Consider the following 23,951-nt stretch of genomic DNA (forward strand, 5'->3'; position numbering starts at 1 on the left):
ATATAAAAAATGGCATAGTTATCAAATAGCATATAAAGCTACACAATAAACGGAACAGTAATAAAGCATCATGATGACATCTTAAGACTTAGAGAACTTCATTGAAAATACTCTAGTGAAATATTTTAATATTCCTTTAGTATTTTTCAATGCAATCTTTTTTCAGCAGAAACGGTGTTCTTCTCTCCTGGTAGATTTCTTGTTTCCTAGCTGTAGAAATGCATGTTTTCATTACATTCACTTGGGATTTCACTCTGCGAACTAAAATACTAAAACAAGCTATTGTCCACAGAACCGCTAAGCTTGAATGACTACAATACATATGCCGTGCTACAAGTTCAGATTTCCAGCATCTCCTGCATCTCCTGCCTTACCTTATATAAATAGATTTAAATGATATGTAAGGTCACATAATTTACCCATTATTCTTGCTTTAATATATGTTGCAACATGCAAGAAGTCTAACAAAAGGAGCAAATCCCAACATATTTAGACAACATGTAAAAAAGCAGGAATTTAATACTAAATTCTGAGATGACAAACTGCAGAGTATAACAGTCTTGCTGAATACTCTAGGAGAGCACAAATTCCTTATACCTAATACCACATAAAACCAGTTTTATGAGAAGTTTGTCTGAGCTCCTTGGCACCTAATAGAAATGATCCAGGCATATACGATCTCTGCTCATAAAATAAAGCTCCACTAGAAGTGGTCCAAACTGAACACAAAGAGAAGTAAGACAGGAGAAAAGTAAGAATCAGTAGTCTAGAGAAACATTGATTTCTCACAGATAACTTGAATATACTAGAAGAACCACCACTTCTAATCAAACCGCAATCACAATTCTTCCATCTGAGGATCAACACTGTTACTGCAGTAGAACTACACCTTTGTTACCTCTACACTATCACACCTCTCATGGTCACACATCAGTATGTATTTGTTGATAATGTGTTCTTAGGGAAAGTAGAATTTTCAGTTTGCAGCAGAGACTGAATAGAAATTATTCTTTTTGGTACAACACAATCTTAATAGTACCTCCAACTTGGTCTACATTTTGTTTAAAGCAGCAGCTTGCTTCCTATGCTTTACAGAATTAATGATCCGATTTTGCAATGTTATTTCACAGAAAAGGTTTTACACTTGCATTTCATGTAAGTATGAGAAATTTTCCACATTCTATCAATGTGACAAAAATACAGAGAGTTGTAATAGAACCAAGACACGATTAATGCAAATTATTAACTATAAACTATAAAATTACTGAATTTGAAACAGAGTTTCAAATTACAACAGGTTCTTATTAGATTAAAGGAAAAACATGCCCTCTTCTAGTGAAACTTTATCCATTTCACAGCAGGTTCCAAATGTCATCATAAAAAATAATAAGACAAAGAATATAATTTACCTCCAACTCAGGATGGAAAACTTCGATCAACTTTATTAAATTTTCTGAACAATTTACTTCCATTTGTAAAAGAATCTCTGAAGCTTATTTACTATGAATTGTGTTTTCCTTTGTATTTTACATGTATGAAAACTCAGACTAGTCTTGGGCTACATATATAAAAATTAGTCCCAACTAGAAATGTAAACAGACAGATCGGATAACTAAATGTCTATTAAATAAAACTCATATCAAAAATCCGGATGTATAATTACCAATATGTAACAAAAAGTGTGACAGCACTTTGCCTGATCCCAGGAGTTGCTCTTTTCAAAGTAAAGAAATAATGTAAACCAAAGACTAGGTGACCCTCTGGGCAATATGAATATTAACACTCCTGTGTATTAGCAAGTAAGGGACATAAATAACCAATGATACAATAAATCAATCACACTTCCCCCCATCTTTTTAACAAAACAACCTGACGTCTTCAACACAACATCAAAGAGAAAAAGCCATCTTCTGCAATGCTTAAATCTCAATTATTCAAAGTTCATATGTATAAAATCCGGTACCCACTGAATACAGAAGAAAAACTAGCAGGGTCTGTAAAGACAGAGGGTTTCCACACTGCATTATCAGCTAGGACCTCCTCTGTATGATATAACCTGTACTAGGTAAACTAACAACTTTTTCTCAGCTCTTTCACAACTCTGTTAACACTTTCAATTTTTTTTAGTTTGACACTTCTTCCTTATATTCTTCAGAATTCTCTTTCTCTTTTCAGTATTATTAGACAGTGACAGTCTATATATACTTCATCCACTCCAAGATAACAGATAGCATTGGTAAATTTTCTGTAATAAAAAGACAAAAGGATTGCTATTAATTTAACAACACTTTCTAAAATAGATAAAAAATGGGTCATGATCCCAGGCTATAACTAGGATTATTTAATTAAAACTCAGGCAGTGGTTTTCAAAATCTGCTAATTTTTGAAGAGTCATTTCCAATATTCAATGAACTGGCCTTCACTCATCATCTTTCCCTGCATGTTCTAGGGAAATAAAAGAGAATATTTCAAAATTAAGGGGAAAAAACCCCAACCTTGCTGAATTGGGTTTTAAACACCTTTCTGGTTGCCCTAACATCAGATTGCATTTCAGCTGTGCAGTTTATTTGAAAATATGTAAGAAAGATGTAGAATTTTAATTTTACCTACAGAATCAAAAGTGCTAGCTCTGTAATTTAAGAATGACACTTAAAACATCTGATGCTTTAAAAAAAAAAAAAACCAAAATCCCAAACACCACCACAACGGGTACAGTATAAAACATTAACAAATAAAGTGGTGAGATTCTTCCCAGAAGGAGTAGGCAATTTATACATTCTGATTTTGTGTGTTTATAAGGATGAAACTATGTAGCGTAAACAAAATATACAAACATGTTAGAAGTTTGGAAGAAGCTAATTTTCTCATGCAGTCTCACCTGGCATTTTTGAGGAACTAAAATATGTAAATAAAAGGTTAAAACTATGCATCATAACACTCAACTCAGTTGTAGCCATGAAAATTTGTCAGCAACGTTCAACAGTGTTTTAAAAGAGATTACAGTCACTCTGTTATTTGTCATTACAGTGAAGTTATTATATTCACTTTTTTGTTGTTGTTATAAAACAAAAGTTTATTCAAGTGTGTATTACCTGGAAGACAAAGGTTTCACAAATAATTTCAGGAAAGACAGCTCCATTGAAATGTGTATAGAAATTATACAGTTATATTAAGGAGATTATATATATATGGTCATCTCTTCTTTACATATGCCTCCAGATAGGATCACATCTACTAGCAGATACAAGAGGTAAAGAGGATGGCAATCTCTCCATTCAAATTGCTGTTTAGTTTTCTATTAGACAGAATTCTGAAATGTCTCTTTGGAAGAAACTCTCGTGCTTCCACTTTTTTTTGAAGTGCCAGTTATGGCTATTTGCTACAGGATACCACAACAGAAATTCTTTGACCCCAAAAATTCGTTCATATTTCACTGAATGAAATCTTTCCTTAGCTTTTAAAGGAACCATTATTTTTTTCTCACTTGTGTTTCTCAGAAAAAAGCGTGCCTTTATCAAAACTGGGAGATCACATCACCACTGCACCCCCAGAACCTTAACATTCCAGCAGAAATGGCATCTAGATTCCCAACACCCAGGAAATTAAAGCAATCAGACAGATCCTCCTTCTCTGTTACAACTCTGCATGCAGAGCATGCCTCAGGACCAGTTTCTAATACCCGGCCTGGTAACACCAGAAAGAGGGGAGGGAGACAGAGAGGTAAGAGCAGCTGAGCCTTGCTTATACCAGTCCCTACCATTGAAACCTCAGGAAAGAAGTTGTAGTGTAAAATAAAAGTTTTATATAAGAAAAACAATTTTGGATGGTTTGAAACCCGGGTGGAAGCCAGATTATTCTGCAGTGTTGAAAGGCCTGGGGACAAGCATTACTGAGAATTCACAAGAAGTTTCTAGTTGCATATAATAGTATTTTACCTATTTAACATAGGGATCCATAGGATGACAGGATTAATTGTGTTAGTACAAATAAATGCACTTCCCTGTGCAGCCCTGTACACTTTGAGTGGGGTTCACATCTCCCTCTCTGACCCCACTGTACTGTGGCATACTCTCTATCTTTCAGTTTACTAACAAATACTATCGGTTTTGTTTTGATTTTTTGATGTTTCATAAAGAAGCAATATCATATCCTCCTTCATGTTAGCATATACTAACTAGAAATTAATTATGTTTGAAAACAGAAGCTACATAGGAATGGCCTTTTCTGAGGATGTGGTGTAGAGGGTTTCTGAGCTATACTTCATACTGATAAAACTACCATGTATCAAGTTGAACTGCTGATGGTCTTTTCAAACAAACCAGAATTGTAAATAAATGTAGAGGATAATATTTCAATTGTGCTGTTCATTAACTTGTGTAGTTTAAAAAAATTCAACACCAATGAATGATTGAAGAAAAATTCTGTGTGCCTCCACGCTGCCCGTATGCTGTTGGTTACTTGGAAGTAATCTTTGCAATTTGAACCTCTCTAAAAGAAATTAAGTGGCTCAGCTCTCATGGACGGGATTACAGAATTAATCAGAAGCTGACATTATGGCCTTCTCAGTGGGTGATTATACATATTTTTCTGTTTATTCACAGCACATCTTTTATTTTTATTGCGTTCTGGCCACTGACTATGAATCAGCTGACACAATTATCAGATTATTTTCTTTTGCTGATTTTACTGACAGGAAATATGTTGCTAAATGTGTTAGCTAATGTAATTCTAAGCACTTCAAGTCAACTTAATACTTACTGATATTATACACTGTGTTAAAATAGAACATTAAAACACTGGCAGACTCATACTGCTCATAGTAGGTAGTGATACAGAATTTTTCCTGGTAATACCATCTGCCATTTCCTTTTTGAGAACATGGTTTCCTGGCATTCTAATTCTTATCAAGTCAGTTCCTGATTAAAAGACAAATAAACCCCCCCATGCTTAGTGTCTTCAGTGATAAATATGTTCACTAAATCAGACTTCTAATTATAAACGGATTTCTAATATACAATGTTTAATGACTATCTTTCCACCCTCACATTATTTTTCTTATCTACTATAACAGAACTGAATTAAAATGGAACGATTTAGCTTGTCTCTACTGAGTAAAAAGGAAGGATTTACAGTCTTCAGTATATTGCCCATCTCATTTCACATAACTCAGCCAAGGTTTTGTTCCATCCTTAGAGAAATTCTAGACATGAACAAATAAATAACACACTTCCCTTCATGTCCAGATTAATACTATGTTTCATTAACGTAATTTCCTACTCAAGAGGGACATTCCTTTTTATTTCTAGGTGTTTATACCTTGAAAACGATGTTATGATTTTTTTTTTTTTATTCTAACTTCTATAATTATCTTTGAAACCCTCTGAGTCCTTTTCACTTTCAAGAAGTCTTGGGTACTGAAAATGAATTAGAAATAAGTGCAATAATAAATATAACTGCTTCCTTGTGCTGTGAAAAAAAAAAAAAAAAAAAAAGAGCTTTCTGCTTAGTTATATCGACAGCATCACAAAGTTCATTCACACTATTGAGTACTCCTCGCTCCCCCTCCATTTTCCATCTTAGTTTTTCTGCAGATTTGCCTCACAATGGGAATCTGCAGGGCTTAATTAATCTCCCAGTGCATTTCATTAGATCTGTTACTGTGTTCGGCAGCCTACTTACCCGGGAAGTCCAAAGCCCAAAGCTGTGACATTAATCAGATACTGTGAGGCCCTAGTTCTGGGGACTGAATTATTGATGTATCATTTTGTCTGATGCCTCAATGAAATACACATAGGAGTATCAATATTGTAATTATTTATGAAGTCCTCACAAGAATTTTAAAGTGTCCAGGATAACATGCAGCAATTCCTGCCTCTTAGTGGGAACAGATACTTTAGGAAAAAGTACACTCGATTCAGGTAATTTCTGCAAATACTTACATTTGAAAGGCCAGGATCTGACACCTATATTATCTGTTGAATTGGTCAAAATTAAGTCTGCTTATAATTACGTGAATATTGGTGTATCTTTCCCAATCTTAATAAAGGAATTCTGAAAGCCACTCAGTATGTACATACTTCAACAAGAGGCAGCTGCTCTCATCCAAAGTTGTTTGTTTCTTCTTAATTTCAGTAATGAACTGACTGAAGGTGAAGATCTGAGGTACTGTATGTGGTTAGACTGAAATGAAGGCTTTGGGCAGGGTTTCAAGCCAAAATATGCTTTTTACCAGTTTTTTCTGCAACCCGTTTCCTTGTGGGAATTCACAATACACAATGACATTCTTTAAGATTAGTAGGTGGAGTGGTTCCCATGTGATTTTTTTTTTTGTGTTAACATTTCTTCTTTTAATTAGCTCTTGTTACCTTTTTTCATTGCCATAAGATAAAAATATGTTGTACTACTTGTAGCAAGTGTGAGACATAACAAGGACTTCCCACTGTGTAACTGCACTAATCATCAGGCTTTAGGTTCTAATTATGCAACTTCTGAAACATTAAGGTTCATATCTAACAATTAAATGATATTAAGGACAAATCCTTCTATTTAAACTGCTGTGAAGCTAAATACGCCTGGATTAACTTTCCTGAACATGCATGCAGGAACATACAGTGTACATTTCTGTTTCAGTAGAACTGTACTGCGTAGTTTTACACCACCAAAGACGATTCTTATTTTTATGGCAGGTAAATGGACTGAGGAACTGGCAGGTTAGTTTGGAGGCATTAAAACCATATGATTGTCTGACCCATCTCTTAAAAATATGACATTTGTCCTTTATTATGGGTGTTAAAATCACAACATCGATCAAAAGTAATGAGAGGAACTGCATAGACTTTACTATAGGAAAAGCAGCAATGGAATTTTAGGGATCAAGGTTTTGATTTGAAAGTCGAAGTGATATCTAAATCTTTAGGGTTGTAATGCTTAATTAATTTAAAAACTAATTGATGTAAAGCATGTGGGTAAACAGTTCTTGACTAGACAATGGGACAGAAGGAACAAACAGACCTAAAATCAAGAACTAGAAACTTTAGTGTGCTCATTGTCCAAGAAACCTGGCCAAATTGCATCCATCAGTTGAAATCTTGTCCTCTTGTTGAATTTATAGAAATCACACCTCTAGAAGTCAGGATATCCACCTCCACCCACTGAGCTTGCACAGTAGAATTAAAAATTGCTGTACCTTTAAATAAAGGGAAGGTAATTTACACCAATCAACTTTAAGATAAGGAATTATGATCACCAGTGAAAATCTGGTAAACAATGAATATGTTAATTATTTAATTTACAATGTATAAATGAATGACTGTTTCAATGCTGTGTGTGCTAGCTTTGTGGAAATATCCCCTAGCCCCTTCTGTGCAGAACTGCTAACTAATAAATAGCTAATACCTTGACTCTGTGTGTTATTGGCTTGCACACCGGGTAAGTGATCCCATGAGTTTAGGGACAACAAATGCAACAATAGTCAAAGCAGTAATTTTAAGATAATAATAATAATAGCAAAAGTGGATCTTTATATAGTTTTGGACACTACTTTTAAGATATTGTCATTCTTAGAGATTGATGGCCAAAAAACCCTATTCCAAACCTCACAAAAATACTTGTAGCCTTTATTTTTATTGTTATTAGTTTGTAAATCATTAGTGCATTTCAATGCTAAAGACATTTTATCAAGCTCAGAAGCTTGAAAGGGACAGTTAAAGAAAAAAAAAACCAACAAAAAAAACAACAAAAAACAAAAAACAAAAAACCAAACTGCAAACCAAATTTAAGTCCAGTACCTTTAATCTGCACAGCCTTGAAAAAAGTTAGTAAGGCTGCCTATGTATTATTCATGACTATTTCTATAATGCATGGTGAAACTGGTAAAATGTTTAAATGATTCTTATTAAAGAAAGCAGAATTGGTAAACTTGCACAAAAACCCTATACTGTTTAAGTTTTTTTGTTGTTGATGTTCTGTTTTGAAATTATATAGCAATACATCCAAAATGCTGCTGGCTGCACCTAATTACTTGAAATTTTGAAGCTTTGGATAACGTTGAGCATAGTTTCCTCTAAAGCACAGATTTTGGTATGTGTGTACAACGACTACTTGGTTTATGTTCTCAGTTAGATTGGATTTTTATTATACATGTAGAATATAAACTAGATTAGCTACTGTTGAAAGATACTGTGCTAAGCCTTAACCTCACACAGAGATACACAGTTTGATGTAGAACTTACGCATTCCTCAGTGATTCTGGAAGTTATTTGTCTAAACTATGGCACGTGTAGTAATTTCGAGAAAAGTTTAATTTTAGGCTTTGAGTTTTAACCTAAAACAAGAGTTCAAGGTCAAGTCTCATGGAAGTAAGAAGCCCCCAGAATGAAAATGAATGAGCTAAAAACCCAAAAGGGTAAGAAAACAAATATCCTACCTCCTAGCTGCTATCTAAGCATGTGGAATATATAGTATTCTGACATCCTTAATCTTTCATCCACTTGAGCTGTTTTACTGTCCAATACTTTCCTAATCATGAGTAGAATGGGATGAGACAGACAGGGATCTCTGTTTACATGGATACTGGATGGACAATTTATAGTACTCTGAAAAATGAAATTCTAACTGTAAACAATCTCAGTGAAGAACACTGCAATATGAAGGTGAATCATGCTATTGATATATGCAGAGACAAAATGGTTTAAGCTTTTCTGAGCATTAATGTTAGGGTGAGATAATGCTGTAACAGTTACAAAGTTCCACTCATTAAAGCAACATAATTTTTATTCTGTTTCTTTATCAAGAAAAAAAATCTGTCTGTAATATGCATAAACTGAGATGTATAAAGGTACAGTGTGTGTTACATTGTTACCTTGCCCCAGGCAATTTCAGCATCCAAATTCCTAGGCATCCCCTGAACAGCTGATCTCTTTGTCAATTCTGCATCTGTCGCTGCAAGCCATTCTGTCATAGCATTAATTTCTTTTCGTAGCTTCCGGGACAACTTCAAGCATTTCTCTAACTCTTGCTTTTTTTCTGTCACCTGCAGAAAGAAAATGTGTTTCTCAACTCTTCAGTCAAACCGTTTTAATGACTTTAACATACCATTTTTTCATATGCCACTTGTCTATAAAAGCTTAACTTGCAATTTCGCAAGCCGAGTTGCACTTTTTCTTGCCTTAATTCTCTCAAGATCTGTAGTTTTGCTGCTAGAAAGCAAACACCTACACGAAAAATATCTGTGTAAAGACACATCGAGTTTGAACTAGAAGCAGACCTCTGCAAACCTCCTCCTCTGTTTCGAAGTCACGCATAGCAAATTAATTTGGAACAATTGAATTAACAGGCTTTCCTTGAGACACAAAATAGATCTCAAAATGCTTCAAAGAGTGTATTTTCATATAGATGGCCTTACAGTGATACTGAATCCTCAAGGTTTTTTTCTATGTAGCTACACTACATAGAAGAAAAAAATTCTTTGCCAAAGAAACCCCAAAATCTTGAAACACAAAAGTCACTTAATGATGTCAAACTAAGGCAGAAAAGTTAACTATAAGTTTTTAATTTGCTGAATGTTTTGGACAATCTCTGTTTCGTTTGTTAAATTCTTTAAAGTATATTATATGGCACCTGGAAGGAAGGCTGAGTATGTTGTCTTTGCTGCCTTACACTGCATTTGGGTGGCTGGTGGAATAGGGGAAGTACAATCTTCCCTGCAAGTTCCTGAGCCTGTTCAGAGGGAGAGAGAAGGTTCCACATTTTTAGCAGAGAAGGCAGAAGAGTGAACGAAGAAATCTCAGATGGGAACCTACACCACAATAGACATTAGGCAACCAGTAGGTAGAAAATACAAATTAATAAATTATGTTGTGCTGAAAATTAAAAAAGCCCAATCAAAGAAGGTTGATTAAAAGTGTTACGTAGGTCACTAATATTTAAAATAAATTGCTAATTACCTTGCATGTCAGTTAGTAACCAAGTGCGATTGTAGCTACTGATTTTTAAGTATTTTTTAAATAGAAAAAAAGTGTCAACGGTAGTGTCAGTATCCAAAACTGGCATCAGTATCTACTAAAACTATTTTGGGCTTTGACCTAGTGGCACAATGATCAAATTGATTCCTAGCTCTACTGCCAAGGAGAGTTTAGGGTTTTAAAATGTAGTAAGATGTTACAAGGTTAAGTACATGGCTTTTGCTATCTATGATTGAACAGATCAGATTTGCCTAGGGAATAAGCAATAAAGTATCCCTGATCATATATTCTCACTCTGTAGGGGCTTACTACTTAAATCTCAGAACACTTCTTCTTCACTGAATATGCCTTATGTGCTTCCTTGTATGTCAAATTTATTAAATGAGACCTCAGAACTTACAGTCAGGCCAAAGGGTAAATCCCTGGGTAGGACCATAAAACTCAGCTTTTTAGAGTTCCATTCTCATATGGAGCTGGGAATTCACACGTTTTTCACCTCTTCTTCTGATGAGTATTACTAGTCATATAAAGTAAATAACTATTGCAGGTACTTAGCAGCAATACAATACAAAGTATTCTAATACTACCCTAAGCGTGATTGCCTATGTAAGGATTCTAAACACCTGCTATACGATAAAATGAAGTTACTGATACATGCCCAAACACAGAAAGAATATTTGAGTTGTTATATGCATCTCTAAATTCTATATATACACTACAGTATTTCCATATACATTGTATATATACAGAGGTTACTGATTAATCAGTTTCTGATTGTACTTCAAACGTAAAGATGCATTTCTAAAGAAAAATAGGAAATAGTGCCCTCTAAAGGCCTTCTGTATCATTAAGTGACATCGAACTTACGATGGCCGTAAATTTTCTCTATATTTTAAAGCTATTTTAGCTACGTTAAATAGTTTACTCACAAGAATTCTTGGATGTAATAAAGAAAAGTAAAGTAAGAAAAGCAGGTATTTAAAGCAAAAGAAAGGTATTGTACAGCCAAAAATTCCTGTGCAGCAATGAGATTGTGAGGAAAGATATGACCTTGTAAGTAATAGCCCCCACTGCATGCAATGCCCTTAGGAGAGCAGCAAGAACATTATTACTGCCACTTTCTTTTAGAGTCCAGCTCCCTGTTCTGATGGATTACCATAGAGAGATTTGACAGAAGTATGCTACAGACCTACCTCACAGCCACTCACAACTAAAAAACTGCCTAAGCTGTAAAATAGTTTTTTGCGTACATATATATATATATATGTACATGCGCTTGTGTCAGAGAGAGACAGAATACAGGCAAATGAATGCATAAGCAAGCACAGGCATGGAATATTTACCATAAATGCAACCGTTACACCATGATACTCAAATGATTTTGTTTTCTTGCAATTTCATCTCAAACCTATTTACACTGAGGCAGCTGCTAAACTTTCAAAATTAATGTTCATGCTTTTAAAGCATATTTGGCTAAAAGTAAGAAGCAAAACTTGATGGTCTGAACAGACAAAGCTTATCCCTAGACCAAAGAGAGGTTTAAGGTCTGATACTACCTAAGCAATTAGGAATGTTCACAGGTATTTGTATCCATATGTGCATACGTTTAAAAAAAAAGAAAAAAAGGAACAAATAAAAAATCCTCACTTCTTCCCCTTCTTCTTAGGAGGAAGATTGTCTAGATTTAGAGAATCTAAAGTTATGTTACTTAAAATACATAGAAAAAACAGAGTATGTGCAGAAATTATCAGAAATTATAATATTTTCCTATCCTTTTGAGAGCACAACAGTTAGGCATTGTTCAACATGTTAAATTAAACCATTCCATATGCTTAGAAGTACTTAAGGACTGTTTTAAATACTGGGGGACCTCCTGAAGCAGTACATATAAAATCACACAGCTGAGTCTACACTTGAAGATGTCTCTGTCCCTCAGACTATACATTTCAGTCCTGAGAGTTACTTTTAGTTATAAGAGTTATCAGTTTTCTGTTAAAAATATCTTAACTCAATGCACTCAATTAGGGCTGATAATGGCTAACTCATTCTTTTAGTTCTATATCTCTGGGCTTTGAGCCACTCTCTCTAAAACTGTAACTACCATGCTATGTAAAAGTAAATGTGAGAAATCACATCTCAAACAACAAAGCTAAACGCAGCACTGCAGATTTTTGAGACATTAATTTGCAATATGGCTCACTTCATATCACTAATGGCTTCCTAATTGCACATTTTTATACCTTCATTAGTTAAGAGAGGTTTCCTATAACAATGGCACCTGTCTGCTGTTACGTAAAACATAATGTACAAATGCTACAGACCTTTCTAAAATAATGGAGAAAGCAAATATATTATCTAATCTCAAATGATAACTATCCACACCTTAATGAAGCAGACTCTTCGGTTTTCTTGACACTCAAAAGATTGATGTCTCTTAATATCTCTATTTCCTAGCAAGAGAGAACTGTTTAATTCAGGTTCCCAAGTGAGCATTATCTCTGTCAAAAGTAAAAGAACTCTTTTTTGGTTTATTGTATTGTAGTCAGTGGAGCTTGATTATCATTATATGTTTAAACCATATACTGACTCTCAGTATTATCATCAGCTCATTATCCTAGCTAGTAATAATTTATGGTTTTAATAATTTATAATCCGACCAAATAAAGAATTTGCATTCTGTCCTGTTTTGTATATTTGAAGTGTATAAATTTTAGAAAGAAACAGACAGCTCTATCTGTCATTCACCATCTTCATTCAGCCAGTTACAGCACCAAATTTACCCTAATCCTACAGTTTTTAGAGATCCTATGAAGAGTTCTAATGAGGGCAACAAGAAGAAAACATAGTAACGAAGGATAGTTTTCAATTTAATTGTTTGTGTGAAGTTTTGTTTAAGACAATGCCACAACTCCTCTTCAGAGCTCAAAGGTCCTTGCAGAGCACTGCACTTCAGGAGCATGCAACACACTCCATAGGTAACACAGACCCAGAATAAAAAGCTTTTAGGGACTGACTGATTATTTTTTTTTCAATTGCCATCTTGTTAATATTGGTTTGTAGTTGTCTTTTCTACTGTCTGTTTAGTTGACTTTTAAGAAAAACTGAGTAAACAAAACGTTTTTCTGTTGCAAAGTGTATATGAATCCATAAACAAATAGATGATGTATAGACGAAAATTTTACACAAGGAATGACAGTGCTTGGGAAAATAATAGGGATCGATTCTACAAGGTTAATGATATATAAATAACTTCTCATTGGCATCATAAGGTAAAAGTCTGCCACATTTTAAGAACTATTTGTCTTTTCCTGTAGCTGAGATTATATAAAAGAATACTGGAAAAGTATTCATTTAGTCCTCCAGTCTTATGCCACCATTCACTAAGTGGTCAAACTGAGTACTGCATAAGTATCAGATTTAAAACAAACAAAAAGTCCTATTCCAAGGCAATACATTACTCATTACAGAGCTCAAATGATGATGATTTACTATTGCCCAACATGAAGAAATTTGATTATCCTTATGGAATGGAGGATGACAAATGACTAAATTCTAAACAAGGGTTCACTGGTATCTGAGATGTATAACAATGAGACAGTTATTCCACATACTGATAACAATATTCTATATGGCTTATATATTAAGATACAGTGAAAAGGTAAGTCAGGGTTGTACATGACATTTAAACTAGGGAACGGTTACAACAATAACTGAACATGTGTAGTCAAGAGGGCAGAAACAGCAAAGCAGAGTGATACGCAAAGGCCTCCTGTGGAAAGCTGCAGTAGCAAGAATTTCTGGTCAACAGGTTTTTGAACAGTACATGGAAACAGCTATATTTAAAGATATGTATAGTCAGAAGTAGAAGGAAATGAAAAGGTAGAATTATGTCTTTTATCAAGTAGCTCTTTAAGTAAAACGTGAAAAAAATGCAAACAAAATCTAAGTTTTTTTCTGACCTGAAATGTTTTGAAACAAGTGACTGTCTGAGTCATTAAAATGAAACCACATCCTCCTCTGACCCCTAAAAAATAATGAACTGGTAGAATAAAGTAAATTAAAACATTAAGAAATTATAATTTTAAATTGTAATAAAGGAATGTTATACTTTTCTAGAAGATTATTTTTTCTTGGATCAACTGAATAGCCATTCTGATGATTGCTTTTGTCTCCATTCTTTCTGTCTCACTGTTTAGAAAATGTGAGGGCCTTGAAAGGAACCAATAAAAAACCCTATTTACTTACCACACCAAAAATTATTCTTCACTTTTTTAAAGAAGGGCATAGTTTTGTATTAAAAACACAGAACTTACCTTTGCACCTAATTCATTATATTGCAACTTCAAAGCTGTAAGCCTTTCATCCAGTTCTTTTGGGTTCTCTGTCTGCTGCTTTTGAACAATCTGCCTCCCGGTTTTTATCACTGTTTCCACTTCAGACTTCACCTCACTCAGGCTTTTATATAATTTCTAACCATATAGAAAGTGAAATGCCATCATTAAGATAAGTAAAACAGAAAAGACCATTAAAGATGCTATAAAGACACACTAGAAGTCTTTCCGCTCTTTGCTGTTTAAAAACACCATCATGCATGACTCACCACCTTCCACTCCCATTTGAAAACTAGAAGTGGTACGTGACCTAAGGGTACAGAAAACTCACCCTGAGTGTGTGTATATTAAAAAAAGTTTATCAGCAAAATTCATCAGTTTCTAAATCAGAATTCAAATTAACAGTCAGACCAGCCTATCTTTACTAATATTGGCTTCAAAGGCTTGTCACCAAAATCAATGATAGGAATGTTATAGATAAGAAAGTACATACCATCACTAATTGTTCTAAGATATGACAAAGGTTGTTTTCAAACCGATTTAGATAATGTAGTATTTAAAACAACAAAAGATGTCTTCTGACAAATTATACAGCTTGTTGGATGTATTTAAACTACAAATAGCTACTAAACTAATTTAAAAAAAAAAAAAAAAAGATAGTTTTATATTACTAAATTAAGAGACTTTTAGGATAGGATTTCCCCTAAATTTACCAAGTGTAATACTGTTCAAAAAATTAAATAATTAAAAAACTGCATGAAAAAGTAATGTAATGGGGTTAAGACAAAATGTATTCCATAATTCACTGCATTTTCTTGCACTATTTCAATAACTACGCAAAAAAAAAAAAGGATAAACAGCTATTCTGTAAGTGACAGCATGCAAGCAATCTGTAAACACAATGCATTTCCCTAATACTTCAAATCAGTGATACTAAGAAAAACATATGTTCTTTCTTTCCATATGCAGAAAGTTGGCATCATCATCTAAATGTATGACTTGGTAACTCAAGCCATTTAACAGCCACATAAATGCCCGATTAACATTCATGTAAGTAGAGCAGAAGTAGAATTTATTTTTCTTTTTTAACTTAAGAATAAATTCTTCCATTGCGTAGAAATTCCACTAAACTCCATAGCGGAAAAAGACTCCACAGAGACACACAAGTGTCCATTACCACACAGGTATGTGAAGAATGGCAAACATGAAGCTGTTGCGAAGCTTTATTGAAATCTTAATTTTCAGCTATTGAGAAAGCTTAATTCTTTGCCTTCATGTGTTGCAAAACAAATTTACTATCCTGTATACTTAGACAGAACTGCAAAATAAATTACACTGTACTTTTTTAATCTGGAATTTTTTGAGCTTTTCTTTTAGTAGTGGTATCTCCTGCAATGTGAAATCTGGAGAGTAAAGACAAGACTTTTTTTTCCAGAAGATCTAACAACAACAACAACAAAGTGCATTTTCTCTATAATCTAAAGTTAATTACCAAGCCAATTCTTAACATGGTTATTATTTTATTTACTTAAAGGTAGTATGTACATAAACCAACAGTTTCCTAGGTGCTTAATATGCTAAATACATACTTAATCAATTAAAACCTGTCAACAAATTAGGAAACTGTCGTATGATGTACATTGGCTAACATCTGATGGGATACTATGACTAGATCTTTTAAATAGAAACATTATGAGATTCTTTGTAGATAAAGGTGCTCTAAAACCACTGTAAGTTTGCCACAGAATATGATAGGGCTGCAAAAGCTAGCTGCTAAGTGAAGAGACCTTAATTCAGTACAGGGCAGGATACTTTAATTCAGTACAGGGCTTCTAATTACCATGTCATTCTGATAAGAATGTGAATTAAAGGGTAATCGCATTTAAGAAAAACCCAAGATGCAAAGAAATAACATTTGACTTGTCCCATGCTTATTTTTTAATTTAAATTCTTACATTCAGATCTGAAAGAGGTTGAGAGGAAAAAAAAAAAAAAAAAACCCAAACAAAAACCAACACCAAAATCTTCAGGCATGTCATTGCCCCATCAAAAAAAAAAACAACCAACAGCTGAAGACAAGGATCTGATTGTCCTGATTTCTGCTGTTAAATTTTTTTTTTTTTTCATCATGCATATGGTTGCCTTTAATATTAAAGGGGTACAGGATTACAGAGATATTAAAGGGATACATACAGATTTTCCTCATATTCTTTGATATTCAGGTCATCTTTTGCTCTTGAACTGTAAGAAAGTCACAGCATGCTTTCTCATGGAAGCGGTAACCTACGGTTTTCCTTTATGTTTCGTGTTTCCCAGCTAGAATAGACTTGTGCATTGCAGTATCTCTTTTGGTTACATCACAGAGTTCCATGACCATAGCATATTGTGGAAAATAGTGTCAACTCATATACAATAAAGGAATGGGGAATTAGAAAGTTATCCTGGCCTTCTCACGTAGTGAAAGTGCATGACCATTGTTTGAAAGTTCAATGAAATTAGAATGTTTTGGGTTGTTTGTTTTTTTTTGCCCCAATTTTGTGAGTAACTGATACTTTGTTTCTCATCCTGAATTCAGAACAACATTATGTTATTTTTAGCTTTCTCCACATAAATCTGTATTTCCAAAATTTTTCACTAATTTATTTAGCACTCCATGTTTCTGAGAGGTCTTTGCCATGACAGAAGAAAACAACATACAGAAAGGAAAAAACTACTATAAGACTGTTAGAAGTATTTCACCGTGTTATTATACCCTGGGAAGCTTTGAAATTGAATACATTTTCAAGTGTACAATGTCCTTTTAACCTCATATGCAAACAAGAGAAGTAGAAAAAGGAGGATCAACCCCTTCTCTCTATCCTCTCCTCAGAAAAAAATAAATTGAACTTTAACTAAAAAGATTCCTATAACTTTCATTGTGTAACTTAAACCTTTCTCAGAATCTTTTCTAATATCTTCCAAAGAAATACTGACATTGTCATTGAAAATACTTTAAATCTGAAAGGTGGAAAAGGCAGGAAACAATCAGAGAGACAGCATCTTTAAATATTCACCATGCAATGATCCAACTGTGATTGTACTACTTCCTGCTCAACACTCTTCATCTCCATCTTGGGCACCTGCAATTTCACTTCGTCTAAGATTCTTTTACATTCTTGTAGGCGCTGTTCAAAGTTGGCTGGCTTCTGAAACAATCGAAACTTCATGGAGACATCCTGCAGCTTTTTCTGAAAAGTAAGCATGAGTGAGTAGTAAATGTGAAATCAAATCAACACTGAAGACAAGTCTTACACCTGGTTCAGAACCCTTAGAATCCATTATTAATCAGCATTTTCCTATTTAAAGAATTTAAAATACCAGCAGCAAAGAATCTTGGTCTTCATAGGAGGAAAAAGTTCTTGTATCATTCAGGGCACTGGATGAGGCAGAGCCAGTGACAAAGGAGCCCATATACTCAACTGAAGAAAGGGACAGTTTTGCATTTTCCAATATGCAAAATGTTGGGGGGTGAGGTGAGAACTGAGCTTTAATGGCTTGAGCATAACACATCCACATTCCACAGTGGACGCTCATCAACTCTACCATGTTGCTGTTTCTTGGTATGAGGAGTGAGTCTTTTAGTCCCCCAAAGAAACCCAAATAAAGTGACTGGGCAGTAAGTAGGTCTAGATTTAGAGTATAAAACCTGAAATTTAGACTACAAAATTGATTTATATTTGAAGTTTAAAAAGCATAACCTAGAGTAAAAAGAAAGTAATTTGAAGGCAGAAAAATATATGACAAGCATGGTTTCTAATTTCACAATTTTCATAATATGTTATCTTTGTGCATATAATTATACTGCTGGCTCACATGATCCCTACCTCAAGGGGAGCGGAAATAATTAAAAATAAAGCAAAGAAAGGGCATTTTAATTATCTACTTGAATAAAAACTAATTTCTCTGTAGAAGTACAGAGCAAAGTACTAGTAGAATAAGTTTTTCTAGTGTTTGAAAAAAAAAGAAAGAATGCCATTAAGAAATGGATAAGTAATTAAATAGGAACTCAGCATCTGCAAACACACTCTTGGTTTTTTTATCTTCACATTCTGGACACTTTATACAAATACAGTGTTATCTGTACTATACAAACTTGAGAAAAACTGTAATAAGGAATAGAATTAGCCTATACATAGGCATTAGTAAAAATGCTTCCCACATCTATCAGGTTTCTGTGAAGGAGGCAGGAATTATAAGCAGAAGACAATTCTGGGTAACACAGAAAACTGTAGATTTCCAGTAGCTCCTTCCTCATTAAATACTCTTAATGAAATCGAGCCCCAATGGGGTAAGAAAGTAAGTCTTTCCCTAGATAAATAAGCGAACAATTGAATAAAAATAGGAAACAAAAGGTAGGAATAAGTGGTCTTATTTTTCTTCAGTGTGTTTGCATATACTAACTTCATACTTAATTAGTTTTCCATTCTCCTGTGACATTTCAACTTGATGAAGATCAAGTCCTGTGGGTAGGTTGCAATGCCACATCAGTATCTGTTACAATTTGTGTTGGTCAATACATTAAAAATGATCTAGAAAAGAGAGAGAATTACATTATTAATGGCAGAGAAAATTAAAGCTATCTGTAAGAGTACTGAAGGATCACACAGTACTAAGAATCTGTAGGAAAAAAAAAAGCAAATGATCTTTAATACATCAAAAAAATTAAGTAATGCACATCACAAAAGAAACCATATACAAAAAGTGGGATCTAAATTATCTATTAGCACTCTTCCTTGAGTTGTAATAGATGACCATAGCAGTTATATTATATACTTAAATTTATCTCTAACAGTTTTAAAAAGTATCAGCTCAATTCTTAAAAGCATCCAAACAAGCAAAGTGGGTATTTGGAGTGACTGGGAACATAAAGAAAAAAAAAGAAAGTACCTGTCACAGTATAAAAGTCATTGTATAATGCTATGCTGCGCCTGATTAATGTGTGCAGTTTTGATCACCTCATTTCAAAAACCTTATTGTAAAACAAGAAAATGTATGAAGAAATGACAGGGCAAACAAAGCTATAGATCTAAAGGTCTCAGTATGATTTAACATACTAGTCAGTCTGGAAAAGAGACAACTAAGGAGGATTAAAATTAGTGGTAGGCAAAAAGCTGACTAGCAAATGATAGTTAACTCTCAAAACTCATGAAGAAGCTGACACCAAGTTAAACTCTTACATAGGGAAACCAAAATGAACAAAATGAGGACAACTTCACATAGCATTCAGTTAAATTGTGTAACTAGCTATTAAATGAAGTTGAGAAGTCCAGAAATTTACAGGATTTCAGAAAGTGAGCTTTTAAATATCTCTCACCCGGAAGTTGCTTAGCTCCAAATCACTGGGAAGTATCCCTAAATATTCACCTTACTGTACTTTGTCACTGTTTTCTGGCTATTACTAAAGATACAGATTTGGGCTAAACAGATCTTTGGTGAGAAGTAACATTAGAATTCTTAAATACTTAAAATGTGTAGTCAGCTGAATTTACTTCACATCAACAGTTGAATGACTGGCAATACTCAAACTTCATGGTCAGTAGGCAAACCTGTCTGGCCGGGGTAAAGAGCACAGCAACAACTGATGGGAGAAAAGGGACGCACACAACTAAGTCAGTGTCCTTCATTTTTGAATCAAGGAAAATGTCTTATTTAGAAGCAAAGTATTTGTAGTTAGTCAAAAGCAAAACTATAGGTAATTAAATATTTTTAGAGATTTAACATTATTTTTTATTTTATTCTATTAAATAATGTCAAAATATCACTAGGAATTCGTAATGCAGTAAGGGAAGGGAGTCAACTGAGTATCCTTTTGCTCTGACAAGTGCGTCTACCTTAAAAGACACAAGAAAGTAATAAACAAGAATGTCATTTGTCTGCTGTATAACTTCTTCCCCCAAAGAATTTACTATTGAATTTCCAAAAATGATCCTTCCTCAGAAAAGATTTCACTTTCATGTAACAATTCTTTGCCTAGTAGGACTAACTAGGTCTTAAATCACTATTGCAGAAACAGATTTTTATTTTGCTACCATCCTTTTTCCCTTAAATTTAAAAATCAGAACCTTCAACCTACCGTAATCCAAAAGGTCAGGACAAATTTTGTCACTTAACAGTTGTTTCACAATCTCATGTCAATTAATTATTTTCATAATTGTTTACTTTTTGTCTAGGTAACTGAACTAATATTAGAATAAATATATGTCAAATTAAAAATATTACTTAACGCAAAAAAAAGAGAAATGGACACGGTATTTATTTGTAAGAGAATGCTCTTCAGGTAAATAGCAAGCAAAGACAAATCTTGTGAAATGTTATTTATCACTAGAGGTACGGCACAATGACGGAAGGGAATTCAAAAGACTTCATCGGCCTAAAATCAATTACAGTCATACATATTTGGAACAAAGGGTCTAGATTTTATCCCTTTTGGCAGTTGATATTTACATTATGCATGTAAATTTGCTATTTTTTGTTCATATTTTATCTAATGCAAGCAAAATAGATTCTCAAAGTTACCCCACCAATTTATCAGAACTCAAACTGATGCATATGGTCATCTAGAGAAGCCTTTTGAAGAAAAAAATGACTGCGCAAAGATGGGTTAAGGGAAAAAAAAAACAACAAACACCTAGAAAGGGTAGTGCTGTCTCGCATGCTGTTGAATTTATAAACATTTAGATACAAAGTCATCTGATGCCTGCATTTCAGTGATGAAATACAGGCAACATCACAGCAGCCGTGGAGATCATCAGAAAGTGAATTAGTGTGAAGGAAGACTGAAAAATAAGGAAACATAAATATTCTCAAGAAAGAAAAGCTAGTCCTGTAGATAAAAGGAAACATTTAAAAATAATTCAACTTGATAATTTCAAATTAATTAACTGTTAAAAAACTATTAAATTTATCCATGTTAAAATATAAAACCAAAGCTAAGATACCTTGAAATATTTGACAGAGATGAAGAAAAAGTTGGCCTTGTTTACTGTTAATACCATAACTAAATTCTTTGCCTTTCCTAATGAATTATGACAATTTCTTTTGTAGCCTGGGAAACTTTGGCACTAATGCCAAAAATAAAAGCAGAAAACCAGTCAAGAACATATCACAGATTAATGGGTAAAAATGTGTATTGTTCCTAAGTGTTAATCAAGTCGTCTTCAATTTCAAACAGGTCTCTCTCTGTCTATTAAGCTAGATGAAATAATGCATTAGCTTATTTCATTAAAATAATTTTTTAATGAAAGTTTCATTTTAAATTTATGACTACAGTGTACTGCTCAGCATAGATTTCTTTCAAATTCAGTTCTACCAAATATTTCCAAATATTTTTGCACGCTTTTAACTGTAAATATTTTCAAATACCTCAAAAGGTACACCAAAAAGCCTCACTGTATTGTTATTTCTTGCAACTCCATCAAAGTCAAAACAGCCCTTATATAGTGTCCCTACCAGTGGTTACGTCAGCTCTGCGTACCCTAGAACGGTCGCCAACTAGGCAGGAAGGCTGCAACAGAAAAATGAGCAGTAAGAAGATATGGATGGTATGCTTTATCCACTCTAATTTCCTGGCTAGAAAGGAGCAACTAAAACATAAGAGATACCTTAAGAACACTTCATACTATAATAATAGTACTACTAATGCTGTTAGTTCACACGAGTGAAGTAAAAATGGAGGAAATAAAATTTGCATACCTGTGCCACATCAATTTGGGAAAGCACTCTTTTGGCAGCATCTTTACCCCGGTTTCGTTTCTTCATTTCTTCCAAACTAATCTCATGGCTTGTTAACTCAGATTGTATTTTCTATTGAAAAACAAAAATGGTAATCAGCAGGGTTTGAAGAAAATGTTTATGTTGTTAATATTATTGGAACAGTCGATTTTGAAAGATATTAAACAGAAGTACTACACGATATACTGGATCATTAGAGGAAATCATTCAAAGAATTACTTGTTCATCAGGCTGTAAATTATTCAGTTTAGTTTCTCTCAATCATAATAAAACCTTCTTCTCCTGCTCAAAAATATATAACTCTGACATTGTAACACTAATGACATAATCTTGCTAAGGAAACTGTGACTAAATCATAGGCAAAAAAAAATAGAGGATTCTTTCTTTTGAAGGAAAGCAGCTATTTACATCGGGAAGAAAATTTAAAATGAATCATAGAAAAGAAAAATACAAATAGAAAAGTTATTTGCTTCACTATTCTTATTTCTTATTATTTTCACAGTATCATTGGACAAGTTCAGAGAAAACTGATCAAAGTATCCTGTATGTATAACACCATCTCACAGAGTGGTGTTGTAACTAAAACAGTATTCAATTTGTGGCAATATTACTGACCAGAAACTATGTTCGGAATCTGTAGATATGCTAAATGCATAATGTCATTTAGCACATTAATACACTAACTTAATCCATTTCTAACACAAGTTTCTGGCTATCTCTTTTGGCAAAAAACAGTGTGCAATCAAATCATCACAAGAGAAATATTGGCCTTGTTGGTTCACCATAAATCAACCTTACAAGAAATAATTAACTTAAGCAGTGTTAGCTAGAGTAAAGTAATGGAAAAGAATTCCCATAAAGTATATTGATACAATATAATTTAGAGTGATTCACATATTTTTATGTTTAAATTGTTAGAAAATGAGAAACTGTTATTAGCACAATTGCTAGACAAGTACTACTGAGAGAAATTACCCTATGAAATAAAGACAAAGAAAGGCATTTGAGGCCATTATTCCTGCATGAAAAAGTTATTTTAGATTCAATCTTTTTTCATTCTACGGTATACAAGCACTTCTCAGATACTCTAAAGACTAGTTATAAGCTTAAATATATGCACATGCATTTATCTTACACTACAGTAACTTGTAAAATATGAAAACTGTGTAGTTCAAAAGACTACAGAGAATTATGCAAATGAAGAGGGTTTTTCAAATTACAATTTGAGCCTTTAAAATTTGATTACAAGTAAAAATGAATATACAGGTATCATTTTTTCATAGGTTATTAAGTACGAAGCTGTTTACATTGTATGCTGTTCCCTTTACAGGGATATTACACGGTTACAATGACGTGTATGACATTATAATGTCTTCTGTATTACAAGACTACATCAAAAGCAATTTTTCAAAAGTTATATTGAAAATGTATTAAAGTAAATTTTAAGATAAAAAGACCTATGAAAATACAGAAAACTATTAAGTCATTACTAAATTTATTTGCAAAAATATATTTACTATATTTACAAGTCTAAACTATCCAGTACTATTTAGAGAAATAAAATATTTTTCTGAGGCAAAGCATTTGTAAAAGCAAAATGACTGACAGAAAGCTGTCAATTTTTCATTTAAAATGATAATAATTGTACATTTGCTAGTTTTCATATTTTGAGTTCTCCTTATCAAGGCTATTCACTGAATGGCCAGCAGTATTTGGAGCAAGTAACAGAATTTTTCTACATGTCATATTTTAGTTTTGAGAAAACAAACACAGTCTATTAAAAAGATGATGCAATCAGGGAAAGAAGGTTTATTTAAAAGTTTATTTTGGAGTATTTATTTTCTCCTTGTCTAAGTTTAAAATTTTTCCCTTTAAGTGTACTAGAACT

The 23,951-nt window shown here is 33.5% G+C and overlaps 1 protein-coding gene across 2 annotated transcripts in view; it reads right to left on the reverse strand.

The window, feature by feature from the left end:
* DMD (dystrophin) overlaps nucleotides 1-23,951 on the reverse strand; it is a 1,194,940-nt gene that overhangs the window by 677,280 nt on the left and 493,709 nt on the right. For both annotated transcript variants that reach the window (XM_086469458.1, XM_086469399.1), the window contains 4 exons: nucleotides 22,025-22,135; nucleotides 17,347-17,520; nucleotides 14,276-14,431; nucleotides 8,861-9,031 (listed from right to left, as the gene is read on the reverse strand). In XM_086469458.1, the coding sequence (XP_086325584.1) occupies nucleotides 8,861-9,031; nucleotides 14,276-14,431; nucleotides 17,347-17,520; nucleotides 22,025-22,135 (612 nt within the window). The remainder of the gene's footprint in view (nucleotides 1-8,860; nucleotides 9,032-14,275; nucleotides 14,432-17,346; nucleotides 17,521-22,024; nucleotides 22,136-23,951) is intronic.

The sequence above is a fragment of the Leptosomus discolor genome, chromosome 1, assembly GCF_034619465.1.
Source record: "Leptosomus discolor isolate bLepDis1 chromosome 1, bLepDis1.hap2, whole genome shotgun sequence".
Classification (NCBI taxonomy): Eukaryota; Metazoa; Chordata; class Aves; order Leptosomiformes; family Leptosomidae; genus Leptosomus; species Leptosomus discolor.